The 19,480-nt window shown below is 45.4% G+C and overlaps 1 protein-coding gene across 2 annotated transcripts; it reads left to right on the forward strand.

Moving 5' to 3' along the window:
* Positions 1-193: 193 nt before the first annotated feature.
* Positions 194-14,749, forward strand: LOC138173590 (zinc finger protein 879-like). 2 transcript variants are annotated; one of them, XM_069103630.1, is made up of 5 exons: positions 194-356; positions 977-1,053; positions 1,729-1,855; positions 2,642-2,725; positions 11,034-14,749. In XM_069103630.1, exons 1-5 carry the CDS (start codon positions 329-331, stop codon positions 12,590-12,592), a joined length of 1,875 nt encoding a protein of 624 aa, XP_068959731.1. In that variant the 5' UTR covers positions 194-328; the 3' UTR covers positions 12,593-14,749. The 2 variants fall into 2 exon arrangements, with proteins under 2 accessions (XP_068959731.1, XP_068959730.1); XM_069103629.1 differs by having other exon boundaries at positions 197-356; positions 2,639-2,725.
* Positions 14,750-19,480: the final 4,731 nt, after the last annotated feature.

A 19,480-nucleotide genomic window follows, 5' to 3' on the forward strand; every position in this document is an offset into this window, starting at 1 on the left:
CCCCCCTCCCTCCTGGGGGTGTCTGCCCCCTCCCTCCCTCCCCGCCTCCCTCAGTGCCCCCTCAGTCTCTGTTGCCAGGTCATCTAACCACAGCTGCTGTTTAAGGTGCCTCTTCTCCCTTGGTTTGCACGGTGCCTGCTGCCTAGTATGTGCCTAATAAACGTCCTCCAGCTCTGCCCCGCCCCCCAATGGCCTCTCCCCACTCACACCACCTTCTGGGTCATCCATCTGTCGCTGGGCCAGGACGTGAGCAAAGAGCCTGCTGTGCCCTGGCCCTGTGCTAGGCTCTTCACACGGCATCTCATTTGATCCTCACACAGCTTTGGACATGGGCACTCATCATTTCCACTTTACAGGTGGGAAACTAAGGCAGGCAGAGGTTAAGTGACTGGCTCAGGGTCACACCACTAGTGTGTGGCCTGAGGTGAGACTTGAGCTCTGTCCCAAAGCCCAGTGTGTTGTGCAGTGCTCCACTTTGCGGCCTCTCAATAGAGCAGAAGAAACTTTCCGTTCAGTATCGGACAGTGACTGAGGGGCAGAGCCTGAATCCAATGCTTCAGTTGCCCATTTCTCTGACTGTAGCTTTGTCCATGGGTCTCTAGCAGACCCTGCCCTGCTCCTTGATCCTTAGTGGTGGGCAGGGCCAGAATCAGTTTCTGCCTGGGAAGTTGAAGATCTGGGGATAACCCTGGCCTGGTTCAGGGTAGCCTTGGCCTCTAATCCTGGCCTGGCTCACAGTAGCCTTGGCCTCTAATCCTGGCCTGGTTAGGGTAGCCTTGGCCTGACTTGGGCTAGCCTCGGCCTGGCTCAGAGTAGCCTTGGCCTCTAATCCTGGTCTGGCTCGGGGTGGCCTCAGCCTGGCTTGGGGTAGCCTTGGCTTGACTTGGGCTAGCCTCGGCCTCTAATCCTGGCCTGGCTCAGGGTGGCCATGGCCAGCAGCCCTGGCCTCCTCCATGAGCCCTTCTCCTTTCTGCAGACTGCCCCCTTCCCCCAGAGCTGAGCATGGAGGAGGAGCAGAGGAGGTCTTCTGGGTGCCTGCTGCCCAGGATCCAGGTGAGTTGGACAGGCATCCCTCCTTGGTTTTGTCCCAAGTCTTTCCCTGGCATCCCTTAGGCTATCCTCTGCGAATCCAGGACCTTGGCAGATGGAAGATCTGTAAGGGCCGAAATAGTTTAGTTTTTGGTTAAAAACTCGCTCTTAGAATACCATTTCTCTTATGTAGTTGTTGAGCTGTATCTGACTCTCTGTGACCCCATCTGAGGTTTCCTTGGCAGAGATACTGGAGAGGTTTCCCATTTCCTTCTCCAGCTCATTTGACAGATGAGGAAACTGAGGCAAACAGGGTGCAGTAGCTTGCCCAGGGTCACACAGCTGCTAAGTGCCTGAGGCCAGATTTGAACTCAGGCCCTCCTGAGTCCAGGCCCAGGGCTCTATCCTGCGCCCCACCTAGCTGCCCAGCACTGCCCATCCCCCTTGTATGTGGGAGGAGCTTAATATTAAGTTCCCTGTGAAACTTGCTTTGAGTTTGAGAGCAGAGGGGGTGCTTTCCTCTGGTGACTCGGTGGGATTTCTAGAGTGTGTTTCCACATACCTGCAGTAAGAAAGGGAGGAGGGGGCCGGCCAGCTGGTCTGCTAGATGTGGACACAGCAGCCCTTGGAGCTCCCCGTGGGGCACACACCGCCTGCTGGCCTCCTGGGAGGCCTACCCGTCTCTGCCCCTCATTTCAGGAATCGGTGACTTTCAAGGACGTGGCCGTGAACTTCACCCAGGAGGAGTGGCAGGTGCTGGACGCTTCCCAGAGGGATCTCTACTGGGACGTGATGCTGGAGAACTATGAGCACCTTGTCTTCCTTGGTAAGGGCAGCCTGAACTTTGCTCGGTGTCTGGGCTCTTGGGGCCTCTGAAGGCCTTCCCTGAGGGCTCATTCTCCCAGATGCACGGAGTGGAGAACATTACGGCAGGGAGAACACGTGACTTCATTGTTCTGGCCCTGAACTCACGTCCCCTCACCTTATTCACACAGATTGGTGTCCAGGGTCCCTTCCTTGTCTGCACAGTGCTTTTCCCCCTGGGCCCCACTTACAGGGGCCGAAAGAGTCCCATGCACACATCTGGGGATGAAGCCTCTTTCTGCTTGGTGGTGGTGCGTGCCTGGCTGGGTGGCTGGGCAGTCATGGTGTCTGCTTGGTTTTCTTGGCTGCCCTCCCTCAGAGCGCTGTGTTGGGGAAAAAAGTCAACAAAATGTTAAAAAATCCCCGAGTCGAGGTCGTGGGCCCCCCCAGGTGCTGCTGGCTGCACCTAGATCTAGAATAAGGAGGCACCAGGGGCAGGGGGTGTGGGGAGAACCAGGTCCAGAAATGCATGCTGGCGAAAGTCTAGAGTCTTTAGGGGGCGAGAGGGCAGCTGCTGTTCCTGGGACCTGGCCTGAGGTGACAGCAGCCTGGGCCAAGTCTGAGAGAGCAAGTAAGGGGTGGGAAGACGGCAGGCCTGGCCTCATCTGCCGCTGACCGGCTCCCAGGCCTGCTTCTGAGCACATCTCCTCGGGCCCTGTCTTGTGTATTCTCAGTAGAGGTTTGGATGAGGGCTAGGGCGGCCAGGCTCGAAGATGCCAGCGCTGTCCCATTTCTGCCCCCTCAGCAGGGCTTCCAGCTTCCAAACCAGATGTGCTGTCTCATCTGGAGAGGGGAGGGGCCCCATGGATGCTGGAGGGAGACCTCTTCCCAGGTGAGTGACATTGCCAGCTGGTTAGTGAGACCCCAGAGCCTCCCAAAATGGTCAGCAAGCAGGTGGTGCCACAGGGTGGGCAGCCAGTGGGTGAATTCAGGGGCTTCCTAATAAAAACCGCTTCATCAAGCATTTAGTTACAAAGTTGTAGAATTTACAAACATCATTCATTTTATTAATGAGATTATTCCACATGACAGTTACATGAATAGAACAATACTAATAATCCATGTTAGATAATAGTATAAATACTGTCATTACTGTAATGACTTTATACAAATTAGTGGGAGCTTTTGTTTGAACATCCCAGGCATCTGTAATTAGACCTTCCTCGTGGCCCCCATGAGCCTTCCTTTGTAACAGAGAAGGGCCCAGATCGGGAAAGTGAAAGCCAGCCCTTGTGGAAGCTCACATCTGCACCCCGGCCCTGCCAGAGGCCGGGCCAGCCATCGCAGTGACGCTGGTTTCATGCCTTTGAGTTACATTGTCGTGTTCTCTTGGCTTTGCCCGGTAGGGTCCAAAGTCTTCCCAGACTTCCTCATCTTCATCCAACAGTGGTCCATTTATTTTGCAGACCACCATTTCTTTAGCTATTCCACAACTGAGGCGCACCCACTTTCCTGCTACCAAAAAAGTGCCGCTATGAATATCTCTGGAATGGGCCATTGTGTTCTTGACCAGGATCTCAGGGTCAACAGGGTCAGCAGCTGGGCCTGACACTTCTTCGTCCAATCAGAGAGTGTTTATTAAGGACTTCCTGGAGCCAGGCACCCTCCAGGAGCCCCCACTCTGATGGAAAGGTGACATCTAAATCACCTGGTACCTACCAGATCTGGCAGCTAAGTCTGGAAGGAAGCCAGGAAGGGGCAGAGGCAGAGGTGAGAAGGGAGAGCAATCCAGGCATGAGGGACAGCCAGTACAAAGGCCCGGAGGGAGCAGATGAAGGGTGATGCAGGGCTAGGAGCCCGGGTCCCAGACAGAGTGTGTGGGGGGGAGTGAAGAGTAAGAAGCCTGGAGAGGTAGACGGAGCTGGGCTGTGGGTATCTGCTCTGTCCCGGGTGCGAACTGGTCATTCCTGTGCTTGGTGTGGGGAGAGACTCGAACCCCCAACCAGATGGCACTTGCCAGAGTCCAAGCATGAGGGGCGAGGACATGGGCCCTCTGGGATGGCAAGAAGGGGTCTGAGAGCAGAGGCAGAGATGAAGGTAGACGTCGCAGGCCGTGGCACTGGCTTGGCTCAGGAGGGTGAGGGAGGAGAAGGGCTGGAGAGTGACACCCAGAGCTTGGTGGTGCCCTCGACAGGCACATGGATAGCTCAGAAGCGGAGGAGGCTTTGGGGGGAAGATAGTGAGTTTAGCTTTGGCCATTCCAGAATCAGAGATGCTCACAGGACACCCAGTCTGGAATGCCCAGTGGACAGTAGGAGAAGCAGATGCATCTAGGGCAGTCTTCCTTGAGCTGGTTGCTGAGGAGAGCACCAGGGGAGGGCTGTTTCCAGAAGAGAGCAGGGCCCAGGACAGCCACCGGGCGCTTGTGGAATTCCAGACCGTCCAGCCGAGGAGTTGGCCGGGCGCGCGCTGCGGTGAGAGGCCTGGGGGGTAGCTCCTGCATCATCCGCTGCTCTCCTCTCTCCCCATCGGGCAGCGCCCGGCCAGGCCTCCACAGCGGCTGGGGTTTTGTTCCCTTCATGATTTTTGATCGGAGCAGACACTCGTGTGGTTTCTAATAGTTTGTGGTTCTTTGGAGAACTCAGTTTGTTCGTGTCCTTTGACCTCTTTCTTCTGCCTTGGCAGAGGTTGGCTCTTGGTCATCTGTATCTGTGATGATGCGGAGAATGACATCTAATGTTCCCATAGAGCTTGCTGTGTTAGGGATCAGGACCTTGTCAGAGGTATGAAGTACCTCTTTCCAAGAGGCATTGGGTTTCCTTTTTACAAAAGCTTTTCAGTTTCATGTCACTGAAATTGCCTGTTTCACCTTATTCACTTAAATGTCTACTGTATATTATGGTCTTTCACGTTCTTTCACAATGCTTCATCTAGTTTTAAAAGAACCAAATAAAACCTTTTAAATGGACAAAGAAAAAAATCTGTCCCCCTTGTTTGGTTAAGCATCCCCTCCCTCACTGTGTCATGAGGGGCACCCACCACCCAGTGTGGCTACTTCTGTGCTTGGATCTTTTAAGCTCACCTTCAAGGGCAGCTTTGTTCCGCCTCCCGTCACCTCACCCAGATGCCTTCTGCCACTGACTGGTCCTTCAGCCTTCTGTTTGCCAAGCAGACCCCTCCACTTGCACAAGTGACCCCCTTCCAGCTTGTCCCTTTCTTTAGGACATAGCCCCCTCAGTGCCCACACCCTCTCACTTGTCTTCAATCCCTGTCTTCCTGACTCCTTCCCTACTGCCTGTAAACATTCCCGTGTCTCGCCCCACCCTCAGAAACCCCTCACGGATCCCTCCGTCTCTGCTGGCTGTTGCCCCATATCTCTCTTTCCCTTTGTGGCAGCATTTCGGATTATTTAATTCTTCATTTGGTTCTGTGAATATTGTAGATTAATGTTTAGGGGTCAGACAGTTCCCAGTAAGAGCCGAGAGGAGCATTTCTTCTGGAGCTGGTTGGCCTGAGGTATAGAAGTGCTGGAGTCTTTCTCGTTCCTTTTCCATTCTCCTGTCCCCGAAGCTCTTTCGGGGCCCCCAGTGTAGGCCCTACACTGTGCGGTCTTCCTGCTGTGCCAGCCTGCTGGCCAGCTCTTGGAGCTGCGGACTGTCCAGGCTTTTGTATTTATCGCAGTGAGTTTTTGGCCGTTGCGTCTCCAGGTTCACAGACCTACATCACAGGTGCAAGTAGGGGAGTTGGAACATCACTGCTGACCTTGCAGATGTCCCCCCCTTCGGCTGCTTTCCCTTTTCTGCTCTGGTTTGCTTTTGTATGTGGGAGTGACCACCCAGGGCCTGGAGGAAAGCTTCTGTTTCTCTAACAGATCCCAGAACTGTGGCCAGCCAGGCCAGCCAGCACCCAACCAAGAACCGGATCGCTGCGTCAGCTCTTGGACGAATGGTCAGTGGGGCGCCTGCTCCAGCCGGCCACCCCTTCGAGGCTTTTCCATTTTCTTGAAGACAGCCTGGACGCATATAGGCGTATATACAAAAAGAACAAGGTGGTTTTGCTGTCACGTCATCACAGCAGCCGGAATGTTTCTGGGGTTTACAGAGGAGTCCCAAAGCTCACCATGGCCTCATCACAGCCCTGCAGAGTCAGACTGATTAGGATCCCTGTTTTACACTTGAGAAAACAGGCAGATGGGGTGAAGTGGCCTGCTCAGGGTCCCAGGCTAGATCGGAACTCAGCTCTTCCTGCCTCCAGGGGAGCGCTCTGTGCAGTGTGGCACCATTCCCCAGGGGCCTCTAGTGTCATCAGCTGAGGGCGTCTGTAAAGGCATCTTGGTGGAGGGGCAGTCCTTGAGCTAAGCCGTGCATGGAGCCAGGGATTGTCGGGATGGGAGCACACACCAGGCCTGGGGCCCCAAGCCCACAGATGTGTGCAGAGGGGCAGGAGAAAGGCCTGTGTGAAGGGGGTGGCATGGCAGGACACGAGGAGGCCGGAAAGGGAGATTGTGGGGTAAGCACAGGAGTTGCCCTTTTGTCCTGGAGGTCCTGGGGAGCCCCCCAAGTTTCTTGAGCAGGGTAGTGCTGTGGTCCCAGCTCTGCTTCAGGGAAAGCACTTAGGGGAGAGGCTGTTGTCCAGGCCAGGTGTAATGAGGGCCTAAGCTAAGATCATGGCTGGGTGGGTCACGAGAGGGGGACTGGATTCAAAAGATGTGGAAAGAGAATTATCGGGACAGATGTGAGGAGGGGGCATGTGTTGTCGAGGAAGACCCCGAGGTCATGAACCTGGATCACTGGAAGGACGGCCAACCCTTCATGGAAATGGAGATGAGGGGACTGTTAGATGTGAGGGGCCTGAGAGACATCCACGGCAGTGTGTCCAGTAGACAGTGGGTCCTGTGGATCCAGGGGTCGGCTACCTAGGGGTGATCGTTGTACCAACAGGAGCTGATGAAGGCAGCAAGTGAGAGTGTGGAGAAAAAAAAGGACCCAGGATGTAAGATGAAATGGCCAGTGAGCCGGAGAAGGACAGGTTGGGCTGGCAGAGGGAGAAGCAAGAGAGAGTGGGCTTTGAAGGCAGTGGAGTTTCAGGTCTCATTTCCATACATCAACACTGGCAGGATCTTTGTATTAAAGAGATGGACTTCTGCGGTCATGGGGAACTTGGGGACTGAGACAACACCTGGTCTCCTCTCCTTTGCAGCTCTGTCACCAGCACACCAGCTAAAGACCACAGATCTCTTCCAGGAGGCTCACTGATGTTGGGGGCAGATACCTCTCCTGGCCTGGCCTGGGGGCTGGATTTCCTGTCAATGGCAGATTCTTTTGACGTGTGTCCCTGTGTTAGTCTTTACCTGCTGTTTATTATCAGAGGATATCACACAGGGTTTTTCTTGTTACATTTTCCAAGGAATCTAGAATAATCTTCACATATAGATGGAAGGCATCTTGTTGGAAAAGCCTGTAAAGCGACACCTTGTGCTACCGAGGCCACTGCTTTTTATAATCGGCATTCAGGAAACCCATGAGGATCTTCTGTTCTCCACATATCTCCCTAAGTTGTGAGATGGTAAAGATGTGCTTCATTCATGCCAATCGCTCTGCACATTGTATGTATGTGTGTGTGTGTGTGTGTGTGTAGACATAAATACGATGCATGTCCACACGTTTGTAATGTAGGTGGGTCCAGTCTGGCCTTTTTCTCTTGAAAAGGTTTTCCTCTCTTTGGTGCCATCCAGTTTCTCCTGTAAATTCATCAGAGACTTCATGTGAGGGTCCAAGTACGGTGTTTCCTCTGTCCTCAATGTTGTAATAATTCTTGGCAAATTTGATCCCTTTTTCTTCTGTTTGTAGTACCATGTTGTCATCTTTGATGACTCTGCTTCCCTGCATCCAGCAGCAGGATGTCTTTAGGCTGGCTTTATTCTCCATTGCTTCTCTCTGCTGTATGCATATGTCATTAGCAGTACTGCTAATAATCATTCATCATCCTCCTTGGATGCTGTCGGTGATTTTCTAGTCTGTTCTGCAGCCATCTCTGTTGAGCAAGTAACTCCGCTATTTGCTGACCGTGATGCTTTCCCAGCCACTTTGGGCTCCTTGTAGCAATTAATTTACATTGGTTTAACATCTAGATGAAATGGTTATATTGTGGTCCGTCTTGGTGGCATTTCTGCTAACCTTGTAAGTTTGTGTCATCATAATTTACCTACATTCTCTTTTATGTTCACCTCTGTCTCTTGTTTGGTCAAGACTTTTTAACCAAACGAATGTTATGAAAGGGACCACCTTCCATTAGCCTGTGCCTTTTTGTTTGGACTTTTTATATGAATGAATGAAAAAAGCATTTCTGAAGAGTTTACTGCGCGCCAGGCATTGGCAGCATTTATGCTGAGAGAATTCGGATATTTTAAAAAGAGAGACAGTCCCTGCCCACAAGGAAGTTAAATTCTAATAGGGAGAGTTAGTACTTATAGAGAAGTGGAGCTCTGTTTTGGGGGAGGACATGTCACAAGGTATATGCATTGTGTTGGGGGGTGAGGAAGACTTGAGAGCACGTGGTCAGGCAGATGTTAACGTGGTCTGAGTAGATAGTGGGACGGGATAGGAAGCTGAAGCAGGCTCAGGTGTGCAAGGCCAGCCAATGGATATCGAAGGTTAAGTTGGCTAGTTTGTATACAGTCATTCAACTGCGTTAGGCCCTAGTTTGAGAGTAGGAAAGGTGGGTGGATTAATGAATTGTTGGAATACCTAGCTTTGGAAATCTAGGTTTCAGATCCGTCGTGGCCATGCAGACCCATGAGGCAGTGAGATCATGGCTGGTGAGCTAGAGCATGGACTGACTCCCCATCGCCATTTTCACCTTATTTGGGTATTTAGTATGAGGTGGTGATCCAAAGATCATTTCTGCCAAGCTGCTCCCCGCTTCCCCAGGAGTTCTTAGAAGTTTGTCAGAAGTTTGTCCTTGGACTGACACATCGGGCTACAATTTCTGCTTCATTCTGGGTTCTCCTCATCTGGTTTTTAGTTATTTCCAAAGGGTTTGAAATCCTCTCAGTTTCTAGTGGAGTTTGAAGCCACAAGTTCAAGGTCCATTGTATTTGAACTTTTTTCATTCTTTCTCATGAGATTTTTAGATCTTTGTTTTGCCAAGTGTTTGTTGGCCTTTTGCTCAGTCCCATCAGGTATCCCCATGGTGATTTGTAAAGCACCATTTAAGTCATTTCACTTCATTTCAGTAATGATTCACTTTAATTGAGTTGGGTTTGTAGCATGGATGCCAGGCTCGCCATACACAGTAAAATCCCATTATAACATCAGGAGATGCCAAAAGAAACTTTTGCTCAAATATAACACTCAATCATGTGAAATATTCTAGGAGGCAAGACCTTAAGGTATCTTTTGTTGTCGTTCATTGGTTTCAGTCGTGTTCAACTCTCTGTGACCTCAGCGGAGGTTTTCTTGGAAAAGATACTGGAGTGCTTTGCCATTTTCTTCTTCAGCTCATTTTACAAATTAGGAAACTGAGGCAAATAGGGTTAAGTGATTTGCCCAGGGTCACACAACTAGGAAGTGTCTGAGGCCAGATTTGAACTGTGCAATGATGTATAAATTATTTAACCTTATTTGCCCCAGTTCCTCATCTGTAAAATGAGCTGGAGAAGGAAATGCAAACCCCTCCAGCATCTTTGTCAAGAAAACTCCCAAATTGAGTCATGGAGAGTGAGGGGCTGCAGAGACTGAACAACAAGAATGAGTTCTTGACTCCATGCCCAGCACTCTCTCCACCCTGGAAACTTTCCCCATACAAACAGAGGTAAAGAATTCTCTCCCTCCCTCTCTCTCTCTCTCTCTCTCTCTCTCTCTCTCTCTCTCTCTCTCTGTCTCTGTCTCTGTCTCTCTCTGTCTCTCTGTCTCTCTGTCTCTCTGTCTCTCTCTCTCTCTCTCTCTCTGTCTCTCTGTCTCTCTGTCTCTCTGTCTCTCTCTCTGTCTCTCTCTCTCTCTCTGTCTCTCTCTCTCTCCTCCCTTTCTCCCCTTTTCTCTCTTTCCCCCTCCCTCCCTTTCTCTCTTTCCCCTCTCCCTCCCTTTATTCTTTTCTCTGTCTCTTCCTCCTTTTCTCCCTCCACCCCTCCACTGTTATTTGATATGCTTCTACAAATGTTACCTATATCAATAAGATGAGAAAGCAAAATTAAAGACATAGTCATTGACAAAGGGGAAGAACAAGTTCCCTATTGGTAGACGATATGATGCTATACTTGGAAAATTCCAGAGAGTCAGTGAAGAAATTGATTAGGATGATTAATAGCTTTAAAAAAGTAGTGAGATACAAAATACGTCCAGGGAAATCATCAGCATTTCTCTACAATATTTAAGAAGACCATGTGGAAGACATTAGAGAAATTCCATTCTAAGACTTAACTTACCAGGAGAAAAGAAAGACTTATACAAGTGTAACTATACAACATTTTAAATAGAATTGCAGGGAGACAAATAATTGCTGAGAGATTCCGTGCTTTTCCAACTTGTGTGGCTTGTCCTGAGCCATTTTCCACTGCTGTGTGACCTTGAACAAGTCACTTCCATCTTCTTATGCCCTCTTTTACATCGATAAAATGAAAGATGATCTCCAAGATCATTTCCAACTGTAGCCTTGTTCTAAGATTTCATTCCTCACATTGCTCAGACTTTAAACTGCATTTCTTTCATTCTTCTTGTTCAAATGCCCTTATTAGGAATTAAAAGATTCCTCCCAGAGGCCCGCGTCGGGCACAGCTAATGTACATGCCAGGAAATTTACCAGAATGCCATCAACAGGTACTTCATACTTCCTTCTCCTTGAATATATTCATACTTTTTTAAAAAACAAATTTAATTTTTTTCCAGTTCTGAAAACTCCCTCCCTTCTTTTGACCTGTAGTCATTGAGAAGATGAGAAAACCAAACCCGTTGCGAGTGTTAGAGTCACGCGAATAATCATGTTCTGGCATTTAAAAAGCAGCTTTCTTCCCAAGTGGTCTGCCTTATATTAGTCAGCTTCCCTTTTAACCAAAGTAAGATGAGGCAAACTGGCCTGACTAGTTTTCTAGCTTCCTCATCATCATCCTTGACGGAAGAGACAAAAATTGAAGACGTATTTTGAAGCGATGTCCTTCTTCCCAGTTCAGATGGCCATGAATATTGACACTTATTTGTTTTTTTCAGATTCACTTAGTTTGGAGATTAGTTGTGAAACCAAGGACTCAGCAACAAATCAGGGTGATTGTACTGGGGTATCCTCTGAGAAGAAATTCACAAAGGAAGGTCCTTGGGATTTCAAGATAGAAGGAGCTTGGGAATTTGATGTCAGACTAGAGAAATGGAAGGCCGTGGGGGAGAAGCAATCCAGACAAGCAGCAGTTTCTGATAGAGCATGTTCTAAGGTGAATACCCATGAACGTAAAGTATTTGGGGAAAGTTTCAGTCTGGGCTCGTTCTTTGTACCACAAGAAGTGCTTCCTACAGACATTAATCAAGGTAAGCTCTTCACACAGTTTTCAGACCTAAGGAATCATAATGTAACATCCTCAGGGAAGAACTTTTCTAAGCACAGTAAATGCAGGAAGCCCTTCAGTTACCATCCAGATCTTATTGAATTCTATACAGTACACCCTGGAGACCAACCATATGTATGTAAAGAATGTGGAAAAACCTTCAGCCACAGGGGAAACCTTAACAAACATCAGAGAATTCATACTGGAGAGAAACCTTTTGAGTGTATTGAATGCGGAGATACCTTTAGCCAGAGGAGAAACCTGAATGCACATCAGAGAATTCATACTGGGGAGAAACCACATGAATGCAATGAATGTGGGAAAGCCTTCACCCAAAGATCACATCTTACTCAACATCAAAGAAAGCATAATGGAAAGAAACCCTATAAATGCAATGAGTGTGGGAAAGCTTTCAACCACAAGGGAAACCTTAATAGACATCAGAGCATTCATACTGGAGAGAAACCCTTTGAATGTAATGATTGTGGGAAAGCCTTCACCCAGAGAAGAGACCTGAATGCACATCAAAGAATTCATACTGGAGAGAAACCCTTTGAATGCACTGAGTGTGGGAAAGCCTTCAACCTCCGGGGAAGCCTTAATCAGCACCAGAGAATCCATACAGGAGAAAAGCCCTTTGAATGTAGTGAATGTGGAAAAGCCTTCAGACAGAGGGGATATCTTATTTATCATAAGAGAATTCATACTGGAGAGAAACCATTTAAATGCAATGAATGTGGGAAAGCCTTCAGACAGAGAGGGAACCTTAGTGAACACAAGAGAATCCATACAGGAGAGAAACCCTTTGAATGTAATCTTTGTGGGAAAGCCTTCCGAAATGCCTTATGCCTTACTCAGCATCACAGAAGTCATACTGGAGAGAAACCCTTTGCTTGCAATGAGTGTGGGAAAGCCTTCAACCATAGGAGAAACCTTAATAGACATCATAGCATTCACACTGGAGAGAAAACTTTTGAATGCAATGAATGTGGGAAAGCCTTCAGCCAGAGAGGAGATCTCAATGCACATCAGAGAATTCATACTGGAGTGAAACCCTTTGCATGTAATGACTGTGGAAAAACCTTCAACCACAGGGGAAATCTTAATGTACATCAGAGAATTCATACTGGAGAAAAGCCCTTTGAATGTAAAGAATGTGGGAAAGCTTTCAGTCAAAGAGGAAGCCGTAACCAACACCAGATAATTCACACCAGAGAGAAACTCTTTTGAGTGCAGTGAATATGGAAAAGCTTTCATATATACAAACATCAGAGAATTCGTCATGGAGAAAATGTCAGAGTAATGAAAGGCTTCATTTATGAATAAAAAGCTTTATAAATGTAATGATCTTTGGAAAAACTATAGGATACTCTATCCCTCCTCAAATATCAGAGACTTCATACTGGGAAACAGCAGTGGGGATGTCATCCTGTGGCTTCTACTTGATAAAGAGCTGTTGCTGTTTCTGCTTTCTCTCTTATGATTTGGGTCTTAGGACCATCTTTATTTCAGCAGGTATTTCGTAAGATGCCTCTAACTTTCATTTTTGTAAATAATTTATGTAATATGAAGTCTAATTGTTCTTTAAATATTTGATAGAATTCACTTGTATGCGTACCTGGCATTATTGCCCTCCCTGCTCACCTCCACCATGGGAGTTCATTTATGGTTTATTCAAATTCTGCTTCCAAGATCAAATTTTTTTAGGCTCTCGACATCTTGTTCTGTTAATCTGGTTATTTTATGTTTTTTGTGAATATTAATTTCATACATGTTTTCAGGTTTTTGTCATATCATTGGATATAATAGTTTCTGAAAATGCATTTTATTTGTTGTGAATTCTTCCTGATCACTTAAAAAAAATTGTGACATGTCTTTTCTCTCCCCTTTTTAAAATCAATTTAGCTAATGGTGTCTTTGTTTTATTCTTCTTTTAAAAATTTACTGTGTTATTTATTATCTCAATAGATGTTTTTATTTGCAGTTTTGTTTATTCTTCTGTTTCAGAATTTCTGTTCTTCTGTTCATATATGGATTTTTACTTTGTAGTTTCCCTAAAATATAGGTCTAACTGAGTCAGTCCCCTAATCAATGAGCCCCAGGGGCTTTCTATTCCCTCTGGGATCAAATCCAAGCTCCTCTGGCCTGCCTTCCCCCCTTTACTGTCGCTGCCCTTCCCACCTGGCCACCAGCTGGTTCCTTACTCACAGCCCTTCTCTTCCCTTGTCTGTGCCTTTCCCCCCTTCCCAGAAGTTGCTCCTGCTTTGCCCTTGCCTCTGCCTTGTGGGAAACTTTACTTCTTTCAGAACTGCTCCAGACACATCTCTACTTGAAACTTTTCCTGATCTCCCATGTACTCTTTATTTATTTTGTATATACTTTTAGAGTTGGCATCTCCCCAATAGAATGTAAGCTCCTTAAGGACAGGGATGTTTCATTCGTGTCTTTCAGTCCCCAGTGCCTGGCAATTATGAAGACTGTTGATTGATGAATGTCTTTCTAGTTTAGTCGCATGCTCAATTCCTTTAATCTCATTTTCTTTCTTTCTTGCTGATGTAGGTATAAATACATATATTTATAGCTGTTCCCTGATAAGGACTACCTTGGCTTCATCCCATGAGTTTAGTATATTGTGTTTTCTCATCATTTTCTTTGGTAAAATTACTGATCCTATCATTTGTTTTTGAACCACTAATTCCTTAGTATTTATTATTGAAGTCAGAATGCTTTCTTTAGATTTCTCTTATTAATTACAATTTTATTGGATTGTAGTATATAACCTTTTTTAACAGTCCACCTTCTACATTTTGTGTATTAGTTCTTTATGCCACTTTGTGTGCTGAAGTTTTATAAGTTGAAAAAAAAAGTACTCTTTGATTCCTGTTGGGTAATCATCAGTGGTCTGTCATGCCTAATATTTAAATATTCTCTTCAGATCCTTAACTTTGTTTTTTAGCTTTCTTTCTGTCTTTAAGTAGTCAATGATTCGTGCTTTTCCGCCTAGCTCTCTGTATTTTAGCTAGCTTTTTCCCCTAAGACTTTAAATGCTATGCTATTAAGCACATATATAGTTAATACTGACATTGTCTCATGATCTGTGGTACTGCTGTGCAGAATGTTCCCCAGTTTTCTCTTAACAGTATGTTTTTATTGTTGCTTTTATCATGATTGCTACTTCTGTTTTACTTTTTAATTCTGCCAAGATATTATATATGCCCGCTCATATTTAACTCTATATGAATCTTTATATTCTAGGTGTTTCTTGTAAACAACAGATTGTTAGATTTTCCTTTCTTGTTCATTTTGCCACCCTCATCAGTTTTATGGGTGACTTATTTCACTCATGAATATTGATACAGAAATGTTAAATAAAATATAACCAAAGAGGTTACTGTGACATATTCCATTAATGCCCAAAACAATAAAAATCAAATGACAAGGCCTATAGATACATACAAAGGCTTTGACAGGAAGCCAGCCCTCATTTCTATTACAAAACACTAAAAAGCATTGGAATAAATAGACTTTTACTTAATATGATAAACAGCATCTATCTAAAACCAAGAGCTAGCATTATTTATAGTGGAGAAATAATAGAAGCCTTTCCAGTAAGATCAGGAGCAAGACAAGGACATTCAGTGTCACCACTGTTATTTTATATCATTCTCAAAGTGCTAGATGTGGTATCAGAATAAGCACAGCCAGCAGGAGCAAAATTATCTCCATCCATGGCAGTTGTGATTGTCTTTCTAAGAGAATCCCAGATCCTCATTGAAAAATTAATTGAAGGGGCGGTCAGGTGGCTCAGCGAGTAAGAGCACTGGCTCCAGTGTCGGGATGACCTGGGGATCAAATCTGGGCTCAGATACTTAGCACCACACCCAGAAATAACTGGCCGTGTAACCTTGAACAAGTTACTTAACCCCAATTGCTTAAAAAAAAAAGAAAGAAAAAAGAAAAATTAATTGAAACAATAACTTCAGTTAAGTTAGCAGCATCTAAAATAAACCTTAAAAAATGAGTATATTTTTAGCAAATCCCAGGAGGAGAGAGTAAAGGAAATTCCCTTCAGGATAAATACAAAATGTCAAAAATTCTTGGGAGAGAACCCACTAAGACACATTCAGGTCTTAGATACTACTGTAAAGGTTTTTTTTTTTTTTACACGAATAAAGACATAATTAGAGAGAGTCACTTTCATGGTTGGGTCATGCTGTGAATTGGTCATTCCATTCTAGAAAACAAAATGGACTTTAGAAAAGTCTATTGTGTGCTTACCGTTGGACCCAATGATAGCAGTTCTGGATGTATGCTCTGAGAAAGTCAAAGAGAAGAAAAAACGAAAACTCCCTTACAAAAATATTGAGATCAGCACTTTTTGTCATAACAAAGAAGGGGAAGCAAGGTGGGTACCCATCACTCAGCACTGACTGAACAGATTGTGGCATTGCAATGGAATGGAGTTCCATAAGAAATGATAAACATGATTACTGCAGAGAAGAATGGCAAGATGTAATGGATATAGGGGAAGCCAGAACCAGGAGAAGCATCTACATTGATCACAACCATAAAGCCATCAGAACTCATCATCAATACAGCCACCATTCTTGACTTCAGAAGACTCACAGTGAAGCACTTCTCCCTTTTCTTGTCTAAGAGATGGTGGGACGTAGCTTTGAATGAAGCATACCTTGTTAGACACAGACCACTTGGGTGTTTGTTTTTGCTTAGATGTACTCTACAATGGAGGGTCTTTGGGTGGGAGGGAGGGGCCATTAGAAAACAACAGTGAGGTAATAAAAATAATTTACAAAACATTAAAGAAATTGTTTTAAGTTATCCTTTATTAAATATTAAATACTAGGGAGCTGGGAAGGTGGAATTTGTCACCAGCTACCTTGTTGTTTGGTATTTTGAGAGATTAAAAATTGTATCTTGCTTTTTGAACCTTCCTACAATACATAGTAGATGTCAGCAGGTATCAGTAGAGTTACATAAGACAGTGCATGAAGAGCACTGGTACCTGATCTCAAGCAGCTGTGGGCCTCACTGGTTAGAGCACTGGGCCTGAAGTCAGCAAAGCCAGAGTTCAAATCCAGCCTCAGACACAGTCTAGTTGTGTGACCCTGGGCAAGTCACTTCACCTCTGTCTCAGTCTCCTGAACCGTAAGATCAGGACAATAATAGCACCTGCCTCCTAGGTTTGTTGTGAGGATCATGTGAGATGGAATCTGTAAAGTGCTTAGCACACAGTAGGTGCATAGTAAATGCTTGTTCTCTTCTCAAATAGTGCCTGAACTACAAGATTTAAAAAATATTTACTTGTAACTTTAGGTCATTAGTTTCCTTTTTGAAATTCTACATAGTTGAAAAAAAATAAAAAATTCAGTTGCCCAGACAATAATTTTAAGTAGCTTAAATGCAACTTAAACTGATATTTTCATTTTGTTCAATAAAAAAATGTGCATTAACTTTAACCAGAGTATTAAAAAAAAAAAAGTCCTGTTTGCTTCTGTTTACTGTGATGACATTTTTTCATGTATTTTATTTTTGCTGAATATTATATTTGGGAAAAGTCTCTCCCCCCTCCCCCCGTGTGTGTGTGTGTGTGTGTGTGTGTGTGTAGATATAGACATTTTCACAGGGATTGATATGTATTCAGATAAGTAAATATGCGATAGTTTCTTTGGGAAAGGTTTCCCAGAAAACATTCACCTAAGCTAAAGATTGAAGGAAGCTAAGATTCAGAGTAGAAGCATTCCATACAGGTCGCAGACTGTGCAGCAGCTGATCTCAGCAATAAAGCAACAAGCAGCAGGGCATTTTGAATTCCTGTTAAAAGTGCATGGAGTAATGTTAAGACTGGAGGTGGAGGTTGGAGCAGATTGGAAGGCTTTACATGCCAGACTCTGCATTTTAGCTTAGTTGCAATAAGGAGTCTATGAAGATTCTCGAGCATGGCCGTGGTAAGTCCTTCGTTTGGGAAATATTTGCCGAGTCAGTGGTGGTTGGATGGGGAAGGTGGATGGGAAGGACAGTGAAAGCAGGGACAGTTAGGTGACTTCTGCAGTATTTCAGGTGAAGGGGGGAGGAGGAGTTGACCTGGGGCTGTCTTCATCAGCATAAAGAGAAAGGGAGAGATGGGAGATGGAGTCAAGATGGCAGATGGATATACACAGGGGAGGAAAGAGGAATTGGAGATGCCTTGAATTTTCGCACGCTGGCTCATTGGAAGGGTTGGGGGAGGGGGTGTTACAACAATTTCTCCTTGATAATTAGAATCTATTACTCCAGCCAATACATGTATTCCTTGAGTTGCTAATCCTGATTTGGGTAAAATCTGTCCAAAGTGATTTTTAGGGATTCTTATGCATATCCCAGTGGAGATTTTTCTTATTTCTTTTCTGTCCAACCAAAAGTCCTCTAAACAATGTAAACCATACCCCACCGAACCAGGTGGTCCTGGGTATGATGCTGGGACATCTGGCCTCAAGGTCCAATACTCAATATTTGGGATCTTGTGTGTTTGTTGTTTTCTAATTTGCAGATTGGGGGTCATCATTCTGGCTAGAGGTGTACTTCCTCCCAATGGTCTATTATTCAAATTACGCAAAGCCATGAACAAATTATCCTTCCAATGTTGATATGAATTATTGGAACTTAACTTCCTCAACTGTTCTTTCAGTAATCCATTCATTCTTTCAATTAACCCAAATGCTTCTGGATAATATGGAATATGATATATCCATTCTATATTGTTTAGTATACAATACTTCTTCATTTCATTGCCTTTGAAATGTGACCCATTGTCACTCTGAATCTGCATTGGGGTTCCATAATATAGACTTATGAGATCTAGGGTTTTACAAGTGTTTTTCTGGGTTGCATTCTTATAAGGACAAGCTACTAGTACACCTGAATAGGTGTCGACACAAGTACATATAAATCTGCATCCTTTATCCAGTGGTAGTGGACCAATATAATCCAAGGAAAGGCAACTTCCCAAGGTTCAGAATACCAGCATAGGGGCTCTCCATTTTATTCAGTGACAAAGTAAGAACAGAGAAGATCAAAACATGACATCATTCAAAATACAGCATTTACTAAGTGTGATTAAATAATCTCCAAGTACTACCCCACCCCAGGACCTTCCATTCATTCAATCAATTACAAAGTCCCGGTTCTCAATACTACTCCACCCCTAGGCTGTACCTTCATTTAGTCCACCACAAAGCCCCTTTTCTCAAATGGAGATTAGTTTCCAAACATAAGTACATTCATTTGTTCAACCACAGAACACAAAAAGGTCAAAAGTTCCCCACCCCTGGATCACAATTGAATCTACCCCAGAGTTACATCAACTTTAAGCACAGCACTTAATACCCAAATGGAGGTCTTTTCTTCATCTTGACAGGAGGCAAGTTCTCAGCAATCTTAGTTCCTGGGGAGACAAGGCTTAGCAAGGCCACAAGATACATTGCCAGTCCCTTCATTAATTCATCCTCTGTCTGCAGAACAGTCCTAGAACCCCTGAAAACACTAGCAAAACCCTCTCCCAGGATTTCTGTAAACATACAACAAGAAAATCCTTCTTCAGGGCTTCTGAACCAACAGAAAGGTTCCCAGACCCCTGCAACAACAGCACGGTCCTCCACCAGTGGACAGTATTCACTCTCTGTCTGCAGGACAGTCTCAGTAGCTCTGAACCAACAGAAAGGTTCCCAGACCCCTGCAACAACAGCACTGTCCTTCACCAGTGGACAGTATTCACTCTCTGTCTGCAGGACAGTCTCAGGAGCTCTTAGCCAACAGCCAGGTTTCAGGACTTCTTCAACAAAAGGACTGTCTTTCACCAGTGGACAAATCTGGCAAAACAACATCAAAACAGACAGACAAAGTACCAGCAAAACAGCCATGTCTCCTCAGTCCTTGGCAGCTCAGGGGGCAGGTCTCAAAAGTCCAGGGCAATTCAAAGTGGCCCCCAGCAATTCTCTCAGTCTCTCTCTGCCTCCACGAGGTGCTGCTTCCAAAAAGTTCTTCTGCCTCTCTGTCTCTCCAAACCTACGTCACCAGCTCCTCCCAGTTCAGGACTCTCTTTTCACATCAACAAGTCCATCC

Source organism: Petaurus breviceps, unplaced genomic scaffold (genome assembly GCF_028583685.1).
Source record: "Petaurus breviceps papuanus isolate PSGF00001 unplaced genomic scaffold, PetGlider_PUasm1.0 609, whole genome shotgun sequence".
NCBI classification, from domain to species: Eukaryota; Metazoa; Chordata; class Mammalia; order Diprotodontia; family Petauridae; genus Petaurus; species Petaurus breviceps.